The sequence below is a fragment of the Manis javanica genome, chromosome 17 (assembly GCF_040802235.1).
Source record: "Manis javanica isolate MJ-LG chromosome 17, MJ_LKY, whole genome shotgun sequence".
NCBI lineage: Eukaryota > Metazoa > Chordata > Mammalia > Pholidota > Manidae > Manis > Manis javanica.
This window is the reverse complement of record NC_133172.1, coordinates 32,386,399-32,404,183: the sequence shown is the minus strand read 5'-3', so window position 1 is coordinate 32,404,183 and position 17,785 is coordinate 32,386,399. Positions and strand designations below refer to the sequence as shown.

Sequence of the window (17,785 nt, the reverse complement as noted above, 5' to 3'; positions counted from 1 at the left end):
ACCACATTGAACCAAAACCAGAGTCTCTAGAAAACGGGATGCCAGCAGGAAGACCAAACAGCAGAAAGGCAGGAAGCTGAAGTCAGTCTTTCTTCCTGTGTTCCCTCCATACTCACTCTCCACTCCTCTGCCCTGGAAGTATGCCTGTGTGATCCTCATCAACAGCTCCCTTGCCCTCTGGCTCCCAGTGGCTTTAGCCAATGGGGCCTCCACAGGATGCTGGGCCAGCAAGAGAGTGAGGCCAGAATATCAATTTCCCTGTAGGGTCCCCACAGGCTGGCTCCTTGAGGTGACCACCTAGCCCCACCCCTGTCCACTGAGATGCATCCCTCCCTCCCCCTCCACTGCAAGGGGGGAGCAGCACCCCACAGTGCTAGCCCAGACTTTTCTTTCAGGCAGCTTTGCCTACATTTCATAAATATTTCCTTTATTAAACTCCTCAATTTACCCCAGTTTGAGTGTCATCTCTTTTTCGCAGGGTCCCCAACTGGTTGAGTATCCTTTCCCTGGTCTCCCCAGGCCCTCATTCAACAAAATCCTGCTCTTCTGAGGACATGTCTCCAGGATCCCAACTCTGGCCACAGACCCCATTTTCTTCCAAGCTCCTGTATCCCAGCAGGCCTTTCTAAATCTGTCAGACCCCAACACCGAGGAAGGACCCCTGATGTAAGTGGCTGTTTGCATCTGATGGGTAGTGGCCCCAATGGGAGGCACACGGGGTCATGTATGGGCTCAGGAAATGTCTAGAGAAGCAAACTATTGATTTCTGCACACCAGAAAAGATACCTGAGAGTGTATATTTATAGAAAGATACATAGAAATGAACAGGTGGCATCGAGCTATAGATACAGAAAGTTCTGTTAGAGAACCATGTAAGTATGTATATATTTGCCAATGGTAAAACATGAGGTTTCCACATCTTCGGTCACAACCAGCACACAATTGCCTGATCTTGGGAAACCACGCTTGTTTATGTGGTTGGTGCCCTCTCTGGAGGTTTCCAAAATGAGAAGGCTGGTTTCAGGGCCAGTCTTTTGATATGTGTGTGTTATCTTTCTAAAGAGAAAAGGAGGGGAAGGAGGAGGAGAAGTGTATTCCCACGTTGTGCACAGCAAAAAGGCGGGACTGGTTTTGGGCAAGGGCGCGATCCCACTGGAAAGGCATGAACAACAACTCCAGAAAGATGGTCAAGTTTCTAGGTTGGGACATAAAAACACAATGGCCAGGAAGGTCGGGCGTCTGCAGTCCGCGAAAATCCCTTGTAGCACATTACAATGAGTTAAGGGCAAAATAACGTCAGAATAATACTAAGAGGTAGCAGCTGTTTATCTTCTCGGAGATTTCAAGGGTCTCTGGAAGCCAGGCCAGGTAAGGGTGCTCTCCTGGAAGACTGGGGTGGGGCAGAGTTCTGGCCGAGGGCTCCCCAGGGCTGGGCAGGGTGTGAGCCAGCCTGCATGGAAACGCTGCTCTGGAGCCCAAGGGAGCCTCTGCCATCTACAGGCCACTTCCAAACCCAGAGTCATTTCTTGGGTAAGTTATGCAGTCCCCACAACATATAAATAAAAGTTTAGTTCTGTGTTTCCATATATCTTCTACATGGAGGCTAGCTGAATATTAGTGGAGTAACAATAATAATTAATTACAATAATCGTCATAATAACAATAATTAATAGAATAATAATGCCTTGGGGGCGGGGAGAGGAGGGTCCTTCATATGGCGGGGATGGGGGCCCTGGGGAAGGGCTCTATGTCTGGTAAAAGTGGTGGTAATGGTGGTGGTGTTCGTGGTGGTGGTGATGCTCATGTCTTTGGACCGCCTGGCCAGCCTGGCTCTCGTACACCACAACGGCGGGCAGCTCCCTCACGTGGTCCCGCCCCATGACGCTGCCCATGGCCAGAGGCGCCTGCAGGCCCCGGCACGCCTGCTGGCTCTCCTTGGCTCGGTGCTTGTGCTTCTTGTGCCCAAGAGGTGCCAGCGTGGGGAAGAGGGCTGGGCCGGCGGCCAGGTGGGTGGACGGGGACACCACAGGGACAGCAGGTCCCAGAGGGGGTTTGCTTCTTGCCCCTCTAGCCACATGGCCCACACCCACACTCTTGCCCTGGGGCTTGGGGGACCTCACAAAGTGCTTGCTCCCGTCCTGCGTGCCCCGGAGCCGCTGTTGGACCTCTGAGACCTTGGCGAATGGGGTGTCAAGGAAGTGGAAGGAGCCCGGGTCCACGCCTTGGGGCTTGCGGTGTGGGACGTGGATGGCTTCTGGCTCATGGGAGCGAGATCGAGTGGGGTTGGAGGTGCGGGGGGGCAGTTCTGACTTCTGGGCCACTGATGGGGAGCCTAGGAACCAATTCAAGATATTTAATGAGCACCTACTGTGTGCTGGTGCTGCACTGTGTCCCAGAAATCACCCCCACCCCAGTTCTCCAAGACCATTATGGGCCAAATTTTCCTTATGAGAGCTCCCGCCCCACCCTGATTTAATTATTAATTAAAATAATTAATTCTGCTTCCAATAGAGAGCTGAGAAAGAAAGAAATAGAGGCACTTTGGTAATTGTCTGAGGTCATGGGAGCATGAAGGAAATCTCTAGGCATATTCTTTAACATACACAGGTAACCCAGTGAGGAATTAAACATAGTAGGAGGAAGAGGAGAAGGGAGTTGGTGGGGGGAGTGGTGAAATGAAGTGGGCGGCATCTTCATTTATTGTAGCAAGAGGTCAAGAGCTGATAAAGAGAGCGCTACACACTTTGCTTATAGAACCAGGCAACAGGGTGGGGTGGGGTGGGGTGGGGTGGGGCACGGAACTCTTGTTTTTGTTGTATTATAGGCCCTCAGATATGATTTTACTTTGTTCAACTTTGCACATGTATTACTTTAATTTTTTAAATGTTTTTAATGTGGTCTCCTCCAAGAAGACTCTTTAACCTGTCCGATAAAAGCTCCGCCGTCCCCCAGCCCAAGGGGAACAGTGAATGACATCTGGCCTGGCAGCCCAGCCATGCCCTCCCTTCCCCTGCCTCGCAGGTGCAGAGCTGCCTTACCGGGCCCGAACTGGGACGTGTAGTTTTCTATCCCCGCGAGATCTAAGTAGTGGTTTCTCCTCTCAATGTTCTCATCCACACAATGGTGGTAGCAGCCAGACTGCTCCAGATGGCTGTCACCCTGGAACCTATGGCAGGAAGAAGAATGAGCAGGTGGGCACTTGCCCCAGGTGGAAGCAACCCTACAGCCTCTGTTTTCTTCCCTGCCAATGGAGATTCAGACCCCTGCCCAACTCCTTGAGCCTTCTGGGAGGACTGGATAGGGACTTTGTTTTGAACAGGCCCAGAGTAAAGGTGAGGGGTTACTGGCTAAAACTATAGGATGCCCCAAAGTCAGGCTTCAAACCACATGTACCCATGGCAGAGAGCAGGCCTATCTCCTGGCCTGGTTCCCAGGGGGTGTGGGCAGAGAAGCCCCCAAGCCATTAGAAACGAGGCGGGTTGATGTAACATATCCAAAGGCCAGAACAGGCCTTCCAGTGTGTGTGTAAGGAAGGGGCAGAGAAGAGAGGTGCCACCAGATGCCACCATGTTCCCACCGTAGGACCCCGGGCTCATTTCTCCCTCCCTTCAAAGACCTCTGTGATCTGCCCACCCCCACCTCCCCATCCTCACCACAGCCCCCCCACATCTGCAGCTAGCCTGGATACCTCCAATTCTTAGCCCTTTCCCCCACCCAATGCTGTGTCCCCTGCCTTCTCGTTTTCTCCCAAATGCTAGTGCTTCTCAAACTCCAGTCATTTCCTTTCCATTTTCACAGTAGGTACTAACATCTCTCGCTTGACTTCTGGACCCCAATGCCTCCTATATTACTGTTACTTTGTATTAATTACTCAATGCTTTTCTTTAAACAGTCTCTCTCTTTTCTTCCCTTTCTCCCTTCCTGCCTTTCTTGCAATTAAAGAAATAACAGGTGAAAGATAATTGCAGCCTTATAATCCCTTATCCACAATTCAGAAATCCAAAAAGCCTGAAAACAAAGATTTTTCATAACCCATTTGGCAGCCAAGCGTACCCTACATGCATGTGATGGTAGCTATAGTCTTTATCTCAGTGTGAATATTCCTATGACTCCCTGCAGAAAGATCAGTGTGTTAAATCCTGAAGTGCTGCCCAGACACCAAATCTAATACAGGAGAAGAAAATATATCTGGCCCAAAGCATTTTGGATAAAGCAATGTGGACCTACAGTTAGTTATTTTAAGAAAATGCATTTGGTTTGTGAGCCTGTCCTCTGAAATCACTGACTCGTGAAGAGAGTAGAGCCTGGAGCCTCCTATTCAGAATCCCTCAGAGGCAGGTACACAGCTGGTGCTTGATGTATGCTCAGGTACACTGGGCTGCTGCCTCCACCCATAGCCACCGTACCTGAGGGGGGCTCGCTGCTTCTTCTCCCAGCTGCGCAGCTCCTCGGCAGGCTTGGTCTCTGCTCTGGGCCTTGCGCTCTGCAGGTCTGAGTACCGCCCGAGAAACATCCCAGTGAGGAGCTTGCTCCTGCCAGCAGCCTCCTGGCGCTGCCCAGGTCTTCTAAGCTGCCTGGCATGCAGCCCTAGGAAACTGGCCACAGCAGCTCACAGTGGTTCTGTGGGGAGGGTTCTCCAAGCCAGGACTAGATGGCCGGATCTCCCTGCGACCTGTCCTGCTTGCCACCTCCTCCAGACTCCCCACCTGCCCAGACTCCTTAGCTGGCCTGCGAGGCCCTGCCCCACCTGCACTCACAGCACAGGCCTTTACTACTGCTGCCTGCCCTACCTGGGCCCACCTCTGGTGCTTGCTCCCACCTGCAAACCCTTCCCTCCAAATCCTACTCCTTCAAGGACCTGCTGAAATCCCACCTGTCCAAAGTGGCTCCCAGTGAAAGCCCCCCAGAACTCCCTCCACTCCTCCCAGGCAGGGATCTGATCCATCCTGAGAATTGGGAGTGGCCTGGCCCTGTGTCCAGGATGGCCCTCCAGCCCTCACCGGGGTGATTGAGAAGAATGCTCTTCTTGCTCTGGCTCCCATCAGGGGCCACGGTGAGCTTCACCCGCAGAGTCTTGCTCGACGTCGGGGAGTGGTTGACGGAGGAATCGACCACCTCATAGATGGTGTGCAGCAGGCTGGTGATGTCCTGTAGGGGGAGGGGAGCAGAAATCCACATGTGGCTCCTGCCACAGTGCACTTAAAATGGGAATCAGAGGGCCTGGTGAAATCTGAAGCTCTGAAACCCCTCTGGTTCCCCCAAGCTGAGCTTAAGGCAAAAATTTGGACATAAGAGATTCATTTGGGAGGGGGTCCTAGGAAGCAGAAGTAAGGGAGCAGGGAGAGTGAATGACGTGAATGAGCCATTTCAGCTATTGGCAACTGGGTTCCATGGCCCTCAGGCCCTCACAGGCACCTTATGGAAGCTGGCTGGGAGAACTCTTATCCCTCGCTAGTTGGGAGTGGCCCCAGGGAACACTACATTCCCAACTTCCCGGCTGCCCTGCAGGTCCCAGGCAAAGGTTCTGTGGTGGGCACTGTCTGCTCTACAACAGGTGGACTTAGGGGTGGGCCAGGGAATGCTGGGGAATTGGCATCAATATCATCTGCTTCACGGCAGATGAGGACCTTCTTAATGAAAAATGGAAAAGCAGATGTGTCCCTCAGATAAACTATCTATGAGATCATGACCCAATCTCCTCCCCTCTCTTAGCCTCAGCTACCACCCACCCTCCCCACCAGAACAGCGGTGTGCAATCTGTGCTCCATGAGGCACCTCAAAGACTTCTGACTGGGGGCTGAAGGGGTGGACCAGGTCCCCGTCACTAGCTCTCTCTTTATTTGGAACATCTGCTAAGGTCACTTTTCTGAGGGGAGGCTTCTGGATTTTAAATGACATTGGATGAAATCTATGTTCCTATGAAACCTCTGGAAACGGTATTTGCTCTCTATATGTCAGGTCCACAAATAGCCAATTATCTGCCCTGTGACTCCTCATGAACACAGACAGACTCAGCCAGCCCTTTATCCCCCACCTGTAAGCCCTGTAGGTAGAGGTGACACCAAGCACTGCCAAGGAGACAGGTAAGTGAAGGGGTGACTAGGAGTGGGGGACACCTAGTGAGGGACTCCCTCCCAACAGGAGGTGGCAGCCACTCAGCTCAGCTGACCTGTCCTGTGGCAGTGCGGGCTGAAGTGAGAGCCATCTCAGAGAAGCCAGAAATCCCGAATCTCCTGTTAAATCTTCGGAATCTTTAATACCGGCAACTCATTTAATTTTTTTTCAACTCCCCATTCCCCCATCTCGCCAGCTCCTGGCAACCACCATTCTACTTTCTGCCTCTATGAATTTGACTTCTTTGGCACCTCACATAAATGGGAGCATACAGTATTTGTCCTTTTGTGAATGGCTTGTTTCACTTAGCATAATGTCAAGGCTCATCCACGTTATAGCATGTGTCTAAACTTCCTTCCTTTGAGGCTGAGTAATGCCCCACCGTATGCATATGTTTACCCACTCATCTGTCAGTGGACACTTGGGTTGCTTTTAGTCGTTGTGGAGAATTTGCTATGAACATGGGTATTGCAAATATTTCTTTAAGACCTTGCTTTCAGTTCCTTTGGGTATATACCCAGAAGTGAAACTGCTGGATCATATGGTAATGTTTCATTTTTGAGGAACTGTCATTCTGACTTCCACAGCAGCTGCACAAATTTACATTCCCACCAACAATGCACAAGGGTTCCAATTTTGCTACTTCTTGGCAACATTTGTTTTGTTGTTTTGTTTTGTTTTTTATAGTAACCATTTTAATGACTATAAAATGGTATCTCATTATGGTTTTGAATTGCATTTCCCTGATGGTTAATGTGTTGAGCATCTTTTCACATACTTACTGGCCATTTGTGTATCTTCTTTGGAGAAATGTCTATTGTGTTCTTTGCCCATTTTTTAATTGGGTTGTTTTGTTGTTGAGTTGTAGGAGTTCTTTATATATTCTGCATATTAATCCCTTATCAGATATATGATCTGCAAATATTTTTTCCCATTCTCCCATAGGTTGCCTTTCAGTCTGTTGATTTTGTCCTTAAATGCACAGAATTGTTTTAATTTTGATGTAGTCCAATATATCTATTTTTACTTTTGTTGCCTGTGCTAATTTAAATTTTAACAAATGCTCCAGGGGGCTGGGTCAGAACTCCTGGGGGCTAGAATGGGATTGTGGAGGCCACCTGTTTGGGATGCAGGCTCTGACTACTCACTTGCTGTATCACTTGGTGATCTCAGCTCTTCTGTGAGGCCCAAAGAGGACTCCTCGCCTTTGCCTTTCTCTGAGTTACTCTGCACAACCACATGTGTCCACTCCCCCTCACCCTCTTAGGATACCCATGAATGTAGCACTTTTGCCTCCATTTTACAGATGAGGAAAGTAAGACCCCCCCAACATCACCCCCCAAGGGTCATACACCAGCATAGAGCCCTGGTGTGTGATTGCAGTGGGGTACAGTGATTCAGGGTCTAGGAACAAGCATGCTTTGGCAGTGCCAGCTGGGATTGCTTGCCCAGGGCCTATACACAAGAGGAGGGGCCCATGAACATCCACTGCATAAATGAATGTCTGAAGGATGAACAGGTACTTTCTTCTGAGCTGGGAAGTGGGCCCAGACTCAGCCCTCAGCTGCAGTTACAGTTAAGGGGGAGCCCGTCTGCCCCAGCACACAGGAACATGAAGGCCCACAGCCAGAGTGTGGAGGGGAATGGTATTTATAGCCAGATTTTAGGAGTGGCTTTGACACTAAAAATAGACCAGGGGAAACACTAGTCTGGGTCCTCCTTGGACTGCAAGCCAGCCTCCTCGCTGCTCCCTGAGCGGGAGGAAGACATGATCCAGTGACTCAGGCTGGGCCATCCTCCTTGGATACCCTCACGTGCTTACTGTTTCTCTCCTTACCAAGGGTAAAGCAGGGCAGGATGCAGAATCAGAAAGCAGCGTCTCTCTGCAGGCTCTGTAAGACCACCGATGTGGAGGCAAACCCTTTAGGGTCACCACGTGAGGCTCGTAAGCATTTCTGAACCCGGAAGGAATGAAGAAGGCAGCTCCTGGGGCTGCAGCATCTTTGCTGCTGCACATATCAGAGGAGAGGCTGATGTCACCACACCCTAGAAAGCCCAGCCAGGCTGCCCACGTGGCCTGAAATCACCAGGCCACTCCAATTCAGCTCAGTTCACCAGGCTTCAAGCTGCAGTGTGTGAAGATGTTTACATCACAGACGCCGTTCCCAAACAGGACTGGGGAGGAGAGCGGTTCTTCTGGAAAACCAGTATACCCTCACACAAAGCTTCGCAGCTAGAGGGTACCTGGGGATGTCATCCCCTGCCTCCAAGGGGACCCAAACGAGCAAGGATCTCCACAGCTTCCCAAGCACCCAGGGCTTTCTGGGGGCTTGGCCTGCCCAGAGTCTTCCTCCCCTAGTAACAGTATCTTGATCTGATTTTGTCAGGCAGACCCACCCCCCTTCCCACTTTCAGTCTATGTGGCTTATTTATCAAATAACTTTCTGCCAGCCCCCAGATGAGCACAAGACCCAGAATCAGCCATTTAATGCATCACAAACACATGGCAAAAATGACTAGTTTGAGGCCAGATGTGACTCGATCAGGGCCAGTGAGATTCGGTTCTGGAACTTCTGAGTTGGGAGGGTTGCTGCCTGGATCCAGACAGAACTCTGGACTGAATATCAGTTATATGAGTCAATATATTACTCCTCTTAGTTATGTATTTTGTTGGCTGAGATTCTGTCACTTACGATTACAGGTTACTCACAGCTCCTTCCTCCGCTGTGTCCTAACACCCTCTGAACCACAGCCTGGGGAGGAGGAGAGGACTTCTGTCACTCTGGCAGCTTCTCCTGCACTAACCACAGAGAAGAAAGTACTCAGCCCTGAACCAGGATGGCAAGGTAAGACAGCAAAGCTTCAGTGCTCTGTGGGAACACCCCTGAAGCCCTCATGTGCCCATGAGGGCAGGTGTGGAGCCCGTGGGCTAATCTCAGACTTCTCGGAAGATCTGCAAGGCGGACATCTGAAAGCCAGGCCTTCTGGGGAGGGAGAGGATGCCAAGGAGAAATGGGAGGAAAGAAATAGAAATGAGGGGGCAGACAGGACGACACCGAGGCTCAAGGCAGAAAGGAGGCAGAGACTCTACAATAAGGCAGAGCAGGTCACGCCCCCGCTTAAACTGATCCCCTGTGGCTTCCCTTAGCACATGGAATCAAAGCCAGGCTGCTGCCAGGGCCTTCAAAGCCCCGCCTGGCCTGCTCTGCCAGTGCCAGGCCACCACACCAGTCTCCTCCAGCTCCTTACACACCCTGAGGCTCCTGCCCTGCCATGCCCAGGACTCTCTCCCTGTCTCTGCACACTACACTGCCTAGCTCCACTCCTGTGGTGCCTCCTCCAGGAGGCTTCCCGGAAAGCTGCTGCCCATCCTGTTGCTCCACTCTGTTTACTTCCTTCACTGAACATGTCATAGCTTACAACTATCCCCTAATTGTTTGGCATCTGCCTCCCTCTTCGGACTGTCAGAACGACAAGGTTAGGAGCTATCTTTGTTGTGCCCCCTGCCATGTTCTCATACCTAATGCTCAGTAGAGGCACACAGCAGGTGCTCAGTGTGATGGAGAAAGGGTACGAGGAGCACAGGGAGGAGATGCGTGCAGGGGGAGGGCTGAGTGGAGAGAGATGGCCTGCGAAGGGAGAAGGATGAGGGAGAACAGGCCAGCAACAAGGCCGTGACCAGAGCCTGGGGCAGCGCCCCAAGGCTGGGAGCTCATTCCCACATCAGGAGGGAGGTGCTGCCTGGCCTCAGCTCCTGGGCAGACTGGCTGAGGTGGGAGGTGGCCTGGGGTGGTCCAGCCCCAGCCTACAGCTCTGGAACCATCTGGACCTTTTGGGACTCAGGGACCCCTTTGGGGAGCCCTCGGGGCTCTGTGCCCGCCTTCTGCCCCTTACCCAACAGGAGTAGTGGAAGGCGACTGACTGCACGGGGGCCTGCTGCCCCTTCCTATTGTCACCTGCCCCCACTCACTGGGCTCTGGGATGCCCCTCCACATCTACCCAAAGCTGCAGCAGCCTCGCTCCCCTCCCCACCCCTCACTGCTGCCTGTGAGCCTGCCCTTAGGAGTGGGACTGGCTCAGGAGATGGGGGGCAGGAGTAGAGGAGTTCAAAGAGGCCCACTCACCTCACGGGTGACCTTGCCATTGTTGTCAAAGTCATACAGGGTGAAAGTCCACTCCTGCCGGCTATCCTCCTCCACAGACACATCACACTGCAGCTCCTGGACACAAAGGGACAACAGGCAAGCAGGGCTGGTCACCCAGCAGCTGGTCATGGGACTGCCACCTCCCCGCCGCCCTCCCCAACCCTGAGTGAAGGGAGAGCACAATGACCAAGACATGACAGGCCATGGCGTGAGGCCAGGCCATGAAGGGGAAGGTTGGCCTAGGGAGCAATGCCTGTGGGTTGCCAGACAGTCCCTGGGTCTTCAAGGGGCAGGGGCTGGGGTCTGAGAGGAGGCTATGTTGCCTCAGGAAGACTGAACTTGAACCAAAGGATGGAAGTTTCTGGAAGACACAAGGAACAGTAACTTGGAAAGCTAGGGCAGGAACCTTAGGGTAGCCACCTGACCTGGAGGGCAGGAGAAGGTGAACATTAATAGTTAAATGCCATGTCTGCCCTAGACACCACCCTTGCTTGGCCCTCCACATGTGTGGTCCTGGGCATGGCCGCTCAGTGCCTCAGTTTCCCCATATACACAGCACGGAAAATAACAGTACTGATCTCCCAAGGCAATAGGGAGCATTAGCTGCCCACCCCACGTCCATGGGGCTCCTCTGCCGCTGTGGTGGGCAGTTCCTGACCACACAGCTCAAGCACCCGGCTTCTGTGTCTGAGGGCAGCCCTGAAGAGCCAGGGACTGAATACCCAGGGGCAGCCGAACAAGGGAGGGACTGAGCCTTCAGCTAATACCCCAACCTCCTCAACCCTCTGGGGGCCAAATCTGAGGCATTCTGTATGGCTCTCAGAGGGTCCCCAGCAACCCTGAGCACCAGCCTTCTCGCGGTGATCCACACATTAACCCACGCTTGGTGGCTTCTCTCCTTCCAGGGGTCACCTCCCAAGGCTTTGAGGTCTGCTTTGGGGAAACTGGAAACAAACATGGAAACTGCTTCACACACAGAGAAGTCCAAGGAATAGGTAGTCACTGCTATTGCCTTCGCTATAATTAATACAATGACTCAATCACTGTGCACACAGCCTGGAGTGGCTAAAACAATGACTCTACACTGGAAGTGGTGAGCTCCTCCGCTGGTGGAATGCATGCAGCAGCTGGCTGAACACCCAGAGTGTTCTAGAAAGGAGGGCCATTTTGGGAAAGAGATTCCACAAACGGCCTTTAAGATCCACAAAATTCTATTTAAAAAAAAAAAAAAAGCAAAGATGCTCCCAGATCATTCTATTCCATGTCTTGCCTCAGTCCACCTCTCCTTCTGCAAGAGAACAGGCTCTGCGCCCCCAAGAAGGGTGGTACCTGGCCTCTTAAAGGCAGGAGTGTGTAGAGCATGGCGTCCCCGCCCCCAGCTTCTGCAGCTCGAAGCCAGTTCCCTCCAGCAGTTCTTGGGCAGCCCACGCTGAGTTCAAAGTCAGCCTTCCCTCAGTTGTGACGTGCCCGTCTGATACCTGCCAAGTGCCCGCTCTGCACTCAGAGGCACCGTTTCATGTGGCACAGCACTTGCCCCACACATGCTGACGCGCACGCACGCACACACACACACACACACACACACACACACACACACACACATGTCACCCGATTCCCTCTCCCAGGCCCTTCCATTTGGCTCCAGAGGAAGCAGCTCAGGTTTGAAGTTTAGAAATGGGCTGGGTAACTATACCCCCAACCCCAGTTTTGTCATATGTGTCTTCTTGGCCCAACACCTGGACTTCTCAAGTGAGTCCTCCTCCATGGATGAGTCTCAGGCAGTTAGCTGGCCCCTTCCAGAAACACACCCACTTGGGCTCCAAGGGAAGGGACATCGGGGTCTGGGCCTTCCCTTGCGGCTGCTGTGCTCAACCCTCAGCTTTGCCAACCACCCCCAGAAGACCTGCAGGGACCTGGGTGGACTCCAGGAAGAAGTCAGAAATCCCAGCTCCTCAATTAAATGCTGCCTGCCCTCCTCAGCTCCTGCATTCAGGGCCCACGGTGACCCATCTTACCCCCTTTCCTGTGCCATCTTCCCCTACACCCCACCATCCCTAAGCAAGCCACTTATCCCCACTCAACACGTTGGCCCTGGCAAGCTTCCAGGCCTTTGCTCCTACTGTCCCCTCTGCCAGGTGTGTCCTTTACCCCAAAGGCTCCTCTGTGCACCCCCACTCCCATCTCCCATTCCTGCGCTCAGAGGCTCGACTCAGATGCTCCCACCCAATCCAACCTCTGCTTGCAGCCCCTGCTTCCTCCTCTGGATGCCACACAGAGTCTGGGATTGCCAAAGTGTCCAGCACTCTGCATCCCTCTGGCCTGACATAGGTGAATAGCCCCTGCCCCGTGCTCCCAGATCCCTGTCACATCACCAGTTGTGCAGTTACTGGGTCTGGGTCACTCATCTAACCCCCTCACCTGTCCACCCCCACCACACACACACACACACACACACACACACACACACACACACACTGCTGCTTGAGGACGGGAACCACACCCAGCTCCCTGCTGGGTCCCCTGGTAACCAGCACGGATCAGTCAGCATTGGTTGGAAGTTAGAAGGAAAGTGCTTACTCTGCACTGGAAACCCTTTCAGCTTTAGATGTATTAACTCATCCTGCTGTCTGAAACATTCTGATAAGACGGACGTTGTTACCACTTCACACGTGAGGCAAGTGAGGCAGCACCAGAGGCAGGATTTGAACCCAGCCTGCTGGCTCCAGAGCTATGCCCTAGTGGTCTCAAGGAAGAAAACAGAGAAGATGGAGGGAGGGAAAAAGCAGAGTGAAGAAAAGCCAGCAAGCTCCACGCAGGCAGGCCTGGGTCATGCTCTCAGCACCTGGTGCTGCACTTGGTAGACACAGAAGGAGCTTAATATACTGTTCGTGGGGCCAGGGCAGGACTGTGAGCTCCGGGAGGGCATGCCCCTTCCATCGTTAACCACACGGGAAAACTGAGTCCCAGAGAGAGTCGGGGACCTGCCCAAGGCCTCCTGCTTCCTGGTCCTCCAGCCCACCTGGCAGCCCCTGTGTATTCCACAGAACAGCCTCAGGAGCTGGGAAGAAAGTTTTCTTCCACGGGAGGAAACTGAGGCCCAGAGAGGAAGGCAGTCACCTAGCATAGTAACAGTAACACCAGGGCCGGAGTGCCCTTGTCCACTCTCATGTCCCAACCCCAGCCCAGCAGGACCCTCAGGCCTCCTCCCAGTGTTGAGGCTAGGGGCTGCGGCTGAGAGGGGTGGCAGCGGTGAGTGCTTGGGGCTGGCATGGGCTGAGGTAGTGCTGGGCCCAGAGGGCAGCTGTTCATGCAGGAGGCGAGGGGTCCTCACATGTGGGCAGGACTTAGCTTCCCTCTTCAAAAAGCTCCTCTGGGAAAAGAAAACCCTTCTCTCCAGGCTTAGTGCCAAGAAAGGAAACTTACTTCAAATTTCAGCTGCTTCTTAGAGCCTGGGCAAGATTCACTTGCCTTCTCCATCCTCTTCTCATCTCCACTGGCCACCCCATCAGTCTTCTCAGGAGGCAGGGCCACTGCGGAGAGAAGTGAGTGAGAAAGCATGAGGAGGGGAGCGCCTCGCCCCCTTATGCCCAGGCTATGGGGTTGCCCTCATTGGGCCTTTGTTCTGGGGCCTGTGTTGAGGACCGCCAGGGTGCTGGGGCCCCTTCCTGCCCTGCCATTTGCTGGAGTTAAAATCACTTTGCTCTCTGGCCTCTGGTAATGCTTGGGGCTGCCCCAGGGGAGACCCCGCCCAGGGCACATCCCCACGCCACTCAGGCTTTGCCCGTATGCCTCTCAAGCCTCTGTGCCCTGCCTGACTCTACAGCACAGATAGGCAGCCTGAAGCCACCCCGGGCAGTCAGGCCAAAAGGGCAGGTGGGCAAGGGCTGAGAGGTGCTTCTGGAGCCCCGAGAGGGGGCTCGCGGACCATGGCCATTTCTGCACCATCTCGCTGCTTTCCCTGCTGACATACTGGCCTCCTCAAAGATGCCACCTGCTTGGGCCCAGCATACAGCCATGAGCACTGGTCAGGAGCAGGGAGAGAGACCTGAGACAGTGCACCTCCACCCCTCCACCCAGAAAGCAGGGGTTGGGGGGGAGTTAGTGTCTGCTTGGATTCTGACCCTTCCTATACTGTGTATGGCCCATAATAGGTCATGTAACTTCTCTAGGCATCTCAGTTTCCCCAACTGTAAAATGGGGATGATAGCAGTCCCCTCCCCCAGAGGATTCTTGTGTGCAATCAACAAGTTATGACCTAGCACACCAGGTCCCAGCCATTAGTAGTAACAGGGAATGATGTCCCTTCCCCATTTAGTCTTTTAGAAACGGGCACAGGTGGCAGTTAAGTTTTCTCAAAACTGAGGCTATTCGAATACAAATGGACACAAGGAACCATATCAAATACAGGTCATCCACGGTGGGGGCAGGACAGGGTGGGAGTCGCTGAAGCAAAGGACGCTCCTGGTCACCAGTCCAGACAGGCAGGGACAAGGAGGCCATGGTGGCAACTGACTGCCCCAGCTCCATCTATAGCCCACACTGTGCCCATGGCAAGGCAGCACCTTCCTAGAGCTGCAGGGAGCTCTGGCTAGAGACCTCGCCTCACTGAGCACCCGGCCACCTCCTGGTGCTTTCACAGACGAGACCAGTGAAGACAAACCTAGAGAAGACCTGGCTCCTCAGAGGCCTCTGTGGGTGGGGGGCACTTGGCATCTTCACCAGTGGGCTGGTTGTCAGGGCACTGTCACTGTTGCTGACCACTTCATACAGTGGATAAAACCAAGTCCTGCTTCCCTGCTTCCCCACAGCAGAACACCTCAACGGCCAGGAGGCGTCCTACAACACTGCAACGCCAGCCCGGGGGAAGCCACGCGGGCAGTCAGCCAGTGACCTGAGGACAACCAAGCATAGAGCCTGGGCCACTCTGAGTCCTCCATCCCCATCTACTGGTGTCCTGCTGGGCCAGAGCTGCCACCATCATGGGAGCAGACAGGTACCCTGCACAGCCTCTCTACCAGACCACAAAGCAGTACACACTCCTGTCATTCCCATTTAAAAGAAGGCAAAAAGGTCAACGAGAGGCTTCTTGGAGTGAGTCAGGGAGCCAGGTCTCTCCCTGTTGCCAGCACCAAGTGAAACCCTCAGCTCTAGAAGCCCCCAGCATCTCCAATGGGTGCAGCTGAGCTCAGTGGGAATGTCCCTGTTGGGAGAGCACATTTGGACTCCTCCTAGGTTCATATTCTGACTCTGCCACTGATTGACCTGGACAACTTGGGCTGGGCGTGTGGCTTCTCATTTGTAAAATGGGTATGATTGGTCTCTCTCTCACATGGCTTTTGGGACAGGGCCATGAGAAAAGTGCCTACTTCGCAGAGTGGCTTGCATACAGTAAGTGCTCAGTAAATGCTGGCTTTGCAAAAGATGTAGATGAGCCATGGTCCCGGCTGGTAGCCCAGATCCAGATGATCCTCCTCACCCCAAAACCACCCCACCAGAGAAACCATAGTGCTATCATGGCCTGCAACATCCTCACCAGCCTGAGGAGTGGGGAGAGGAGAGAAGAAAGAAAAACAAAGGCCAGCTCCATCTTCAAAGCCGCTGCCTTGCTCCACAGAGGTCCTGGCTGGAGATGTAAGCCAGCCAGGCTTATCGAAAGCAAACTTTAAGTTCAAAGGGAAGTTATCAGAAAACCACCTTCAGGTTCAATGTTGCCTTTCAAGTTCCACTTGATAAAATCCAAAGAAAAGAAACCTCTGCCTCTGCTCTCCCCTTCTCCGGAGCACCCTCCCCCTGCACACGAACAGCCCATCCTCCCTCAGGTCTTGCCCTGCCTCCCTTCCTTCTTCCTCTCCCAGAGAGGCACAGAATGTCCCCTTGGCCCCTCACCCTCTTCATGTATCTTCTCCAAAGACCAGCATGGCCTGAAGAGTCCTCTCTTCACCAGCTGGTCCCTCATTCCATCCCAGCTCAGAAAATCACCTAAACACCCCCCAGTGACCCCCTTCCTAGCATGGGGCCCCAGCGAGGACAGCAGTACCCACTGCCCCCACCAAAGAAGGCCTTTCACCTTCTCACTATCTCCTGCCCAGTGGGCCAGAGGTGGTGTCAGAGAACCGATCAGAGAGCCTCACAGACTCGATGCCAGAGGCAGGGCCTGGGACTCAGAGGTCCTGCTTCTATATCCATCCACAAAGGAGCCCTCTGCAACTGGCATCTGCCCCCAGCCATTTGTCCCCATGCGGAACAAATCGGCCTCCATACGTCCACCATCAGGCTCAGGAACAGGCCAGAGAAGGGTGAATGGTGCTCCCTGCAGGCTGCAGAGGCCCAACCAACCAGCCAGGAGAACAACACGTGTGTCGAGACAGACTTTGGCAGCAGATTAACTCCATTCTCTGTCTCTTACTCTTGTTTAGCCCAGTGATTATTTCCTCAGAGATGACTTTTGGGGGGACCATAATTTCAGGAGAACTCTAAGCACTCTTCAAAATTACAAGTCACAGTAACTATACGAAATGCTGCTGATTTAAAAGAAGAAAGGAAAGCAGTGGAAAAGTGGGTGAAAAGGGAAGGGAAGGGACAGATGAGGAGGAAAGCAAAACCTTGCACTTGCCTAAGAAGTCCCTTTGTGGGACTTGAGCAAAAGTTGGCAAACTTTGCCCCCTGAGCCAACCCCAGTCTACCACCTGTTTTTGTAAATAAAGTTTTATTGGAACATAATTACACTCATATGCACTGCATATGGCTGCTTCACTCTGCAATGGCAGAGTTGAGTAGTTTCAACAGAGATGATGTGACCCACAAAACCTAAAATATATACTTTGCTGGCCCTTCACAGAAAAGTTTGTGAATTGTGCTTTATGTAAATGCACATGCTACCTTGATAAGCAGGGTGCAAGATGGGTTTCACCTGCTGCTCACCTATTTGACTGGAAACTTGTGCAATACACAACCTGCCCAGCCATACACAGTAGCCATGGAAGAAAAAAAAAATGTCAGTTATACTCTCTTAAAGCCAATTCTCAGCTTAAACGGGTCTGGCAGCAGTGTATGGAGCTCCTCTTGGGAAGCTGCTCCGGCTGGCTGTTTACCAGATGATGGCTCTCTCCCACATTAGCTCCCAATCTGGCATCTTTCCACCCCCAGCAACTGCCAGATTAAATGCGTTACTTGACCATCTTCACCCGGCTCCCTTTGATGTTCCCTTCTCAAGCTTCAAAATACCTTTTGGAGGGAGATCAGACAGCATTAAACAGAATTACTAATTAATTAAGCAAAGTTAAATTTTAAACACTGTTTGTTGTGTTAGCCAAAAGCCTGAACAGAACAGACTTTTTTTCCTCTGCTGAGATCAAAGACAGTCTCTTCCCTCTCCCCTCCCCCAGTTTAAAAACAAGGAGGATGGAGGGTGGGGGAGGAAGAGAGAGAGAAGGAAGAAAGTGCTGAGGAACACTGGTGAGAGTAGGAAATACCTGAGTGGTGGCAACTGATCACGGTCTACGCTCCCAGCCCTCCGCCCCCACCCA

General features: G+C 52.8%; 1 protein-coding gene across 1 annotated transcript in view; it reads right to left on the bottom strand.

The window, feature by feature from the left end:
• Nucleotides 1–778: 778 nt before the first annotated feature.
• The window catches only part of NKD1 (NKD inhibitor of WNT signaling pathway 1), an 80,826-nt gene continuing 63,819 nt past the window's right edge, over nt 779–17,785 (bottom strand). The window contains exons 5-10 of the mRNA XM_037001462.2: nt 13,683–13,789; nt 10,239–10,334; nt 5,001–5,148; nt 4,407–4,491; nt 3,039–3,166; nt 779–2,332 (exon numbers count right to left, since the gene is read on the bottom strand). Of these exons, the coding sequence (XP_036857357.2) occupies nt 1,746–2,332; nt 3,039–3,166; nt 4,407–4,491; nt 5,001–5,148; nt 10,239–10,334; nt 13,683–13,789 (1,151 nt within the window). The 3' untranslated portion in view covers nt 779–1,745. The remainder of the gene's footprint in view (nt 2,333–3,038; nt 3,167–4,406; nt 4,492–5,000; nt 5,149–10,238; nt 10,335–13,682; nt 13,790–17,785) is intronic.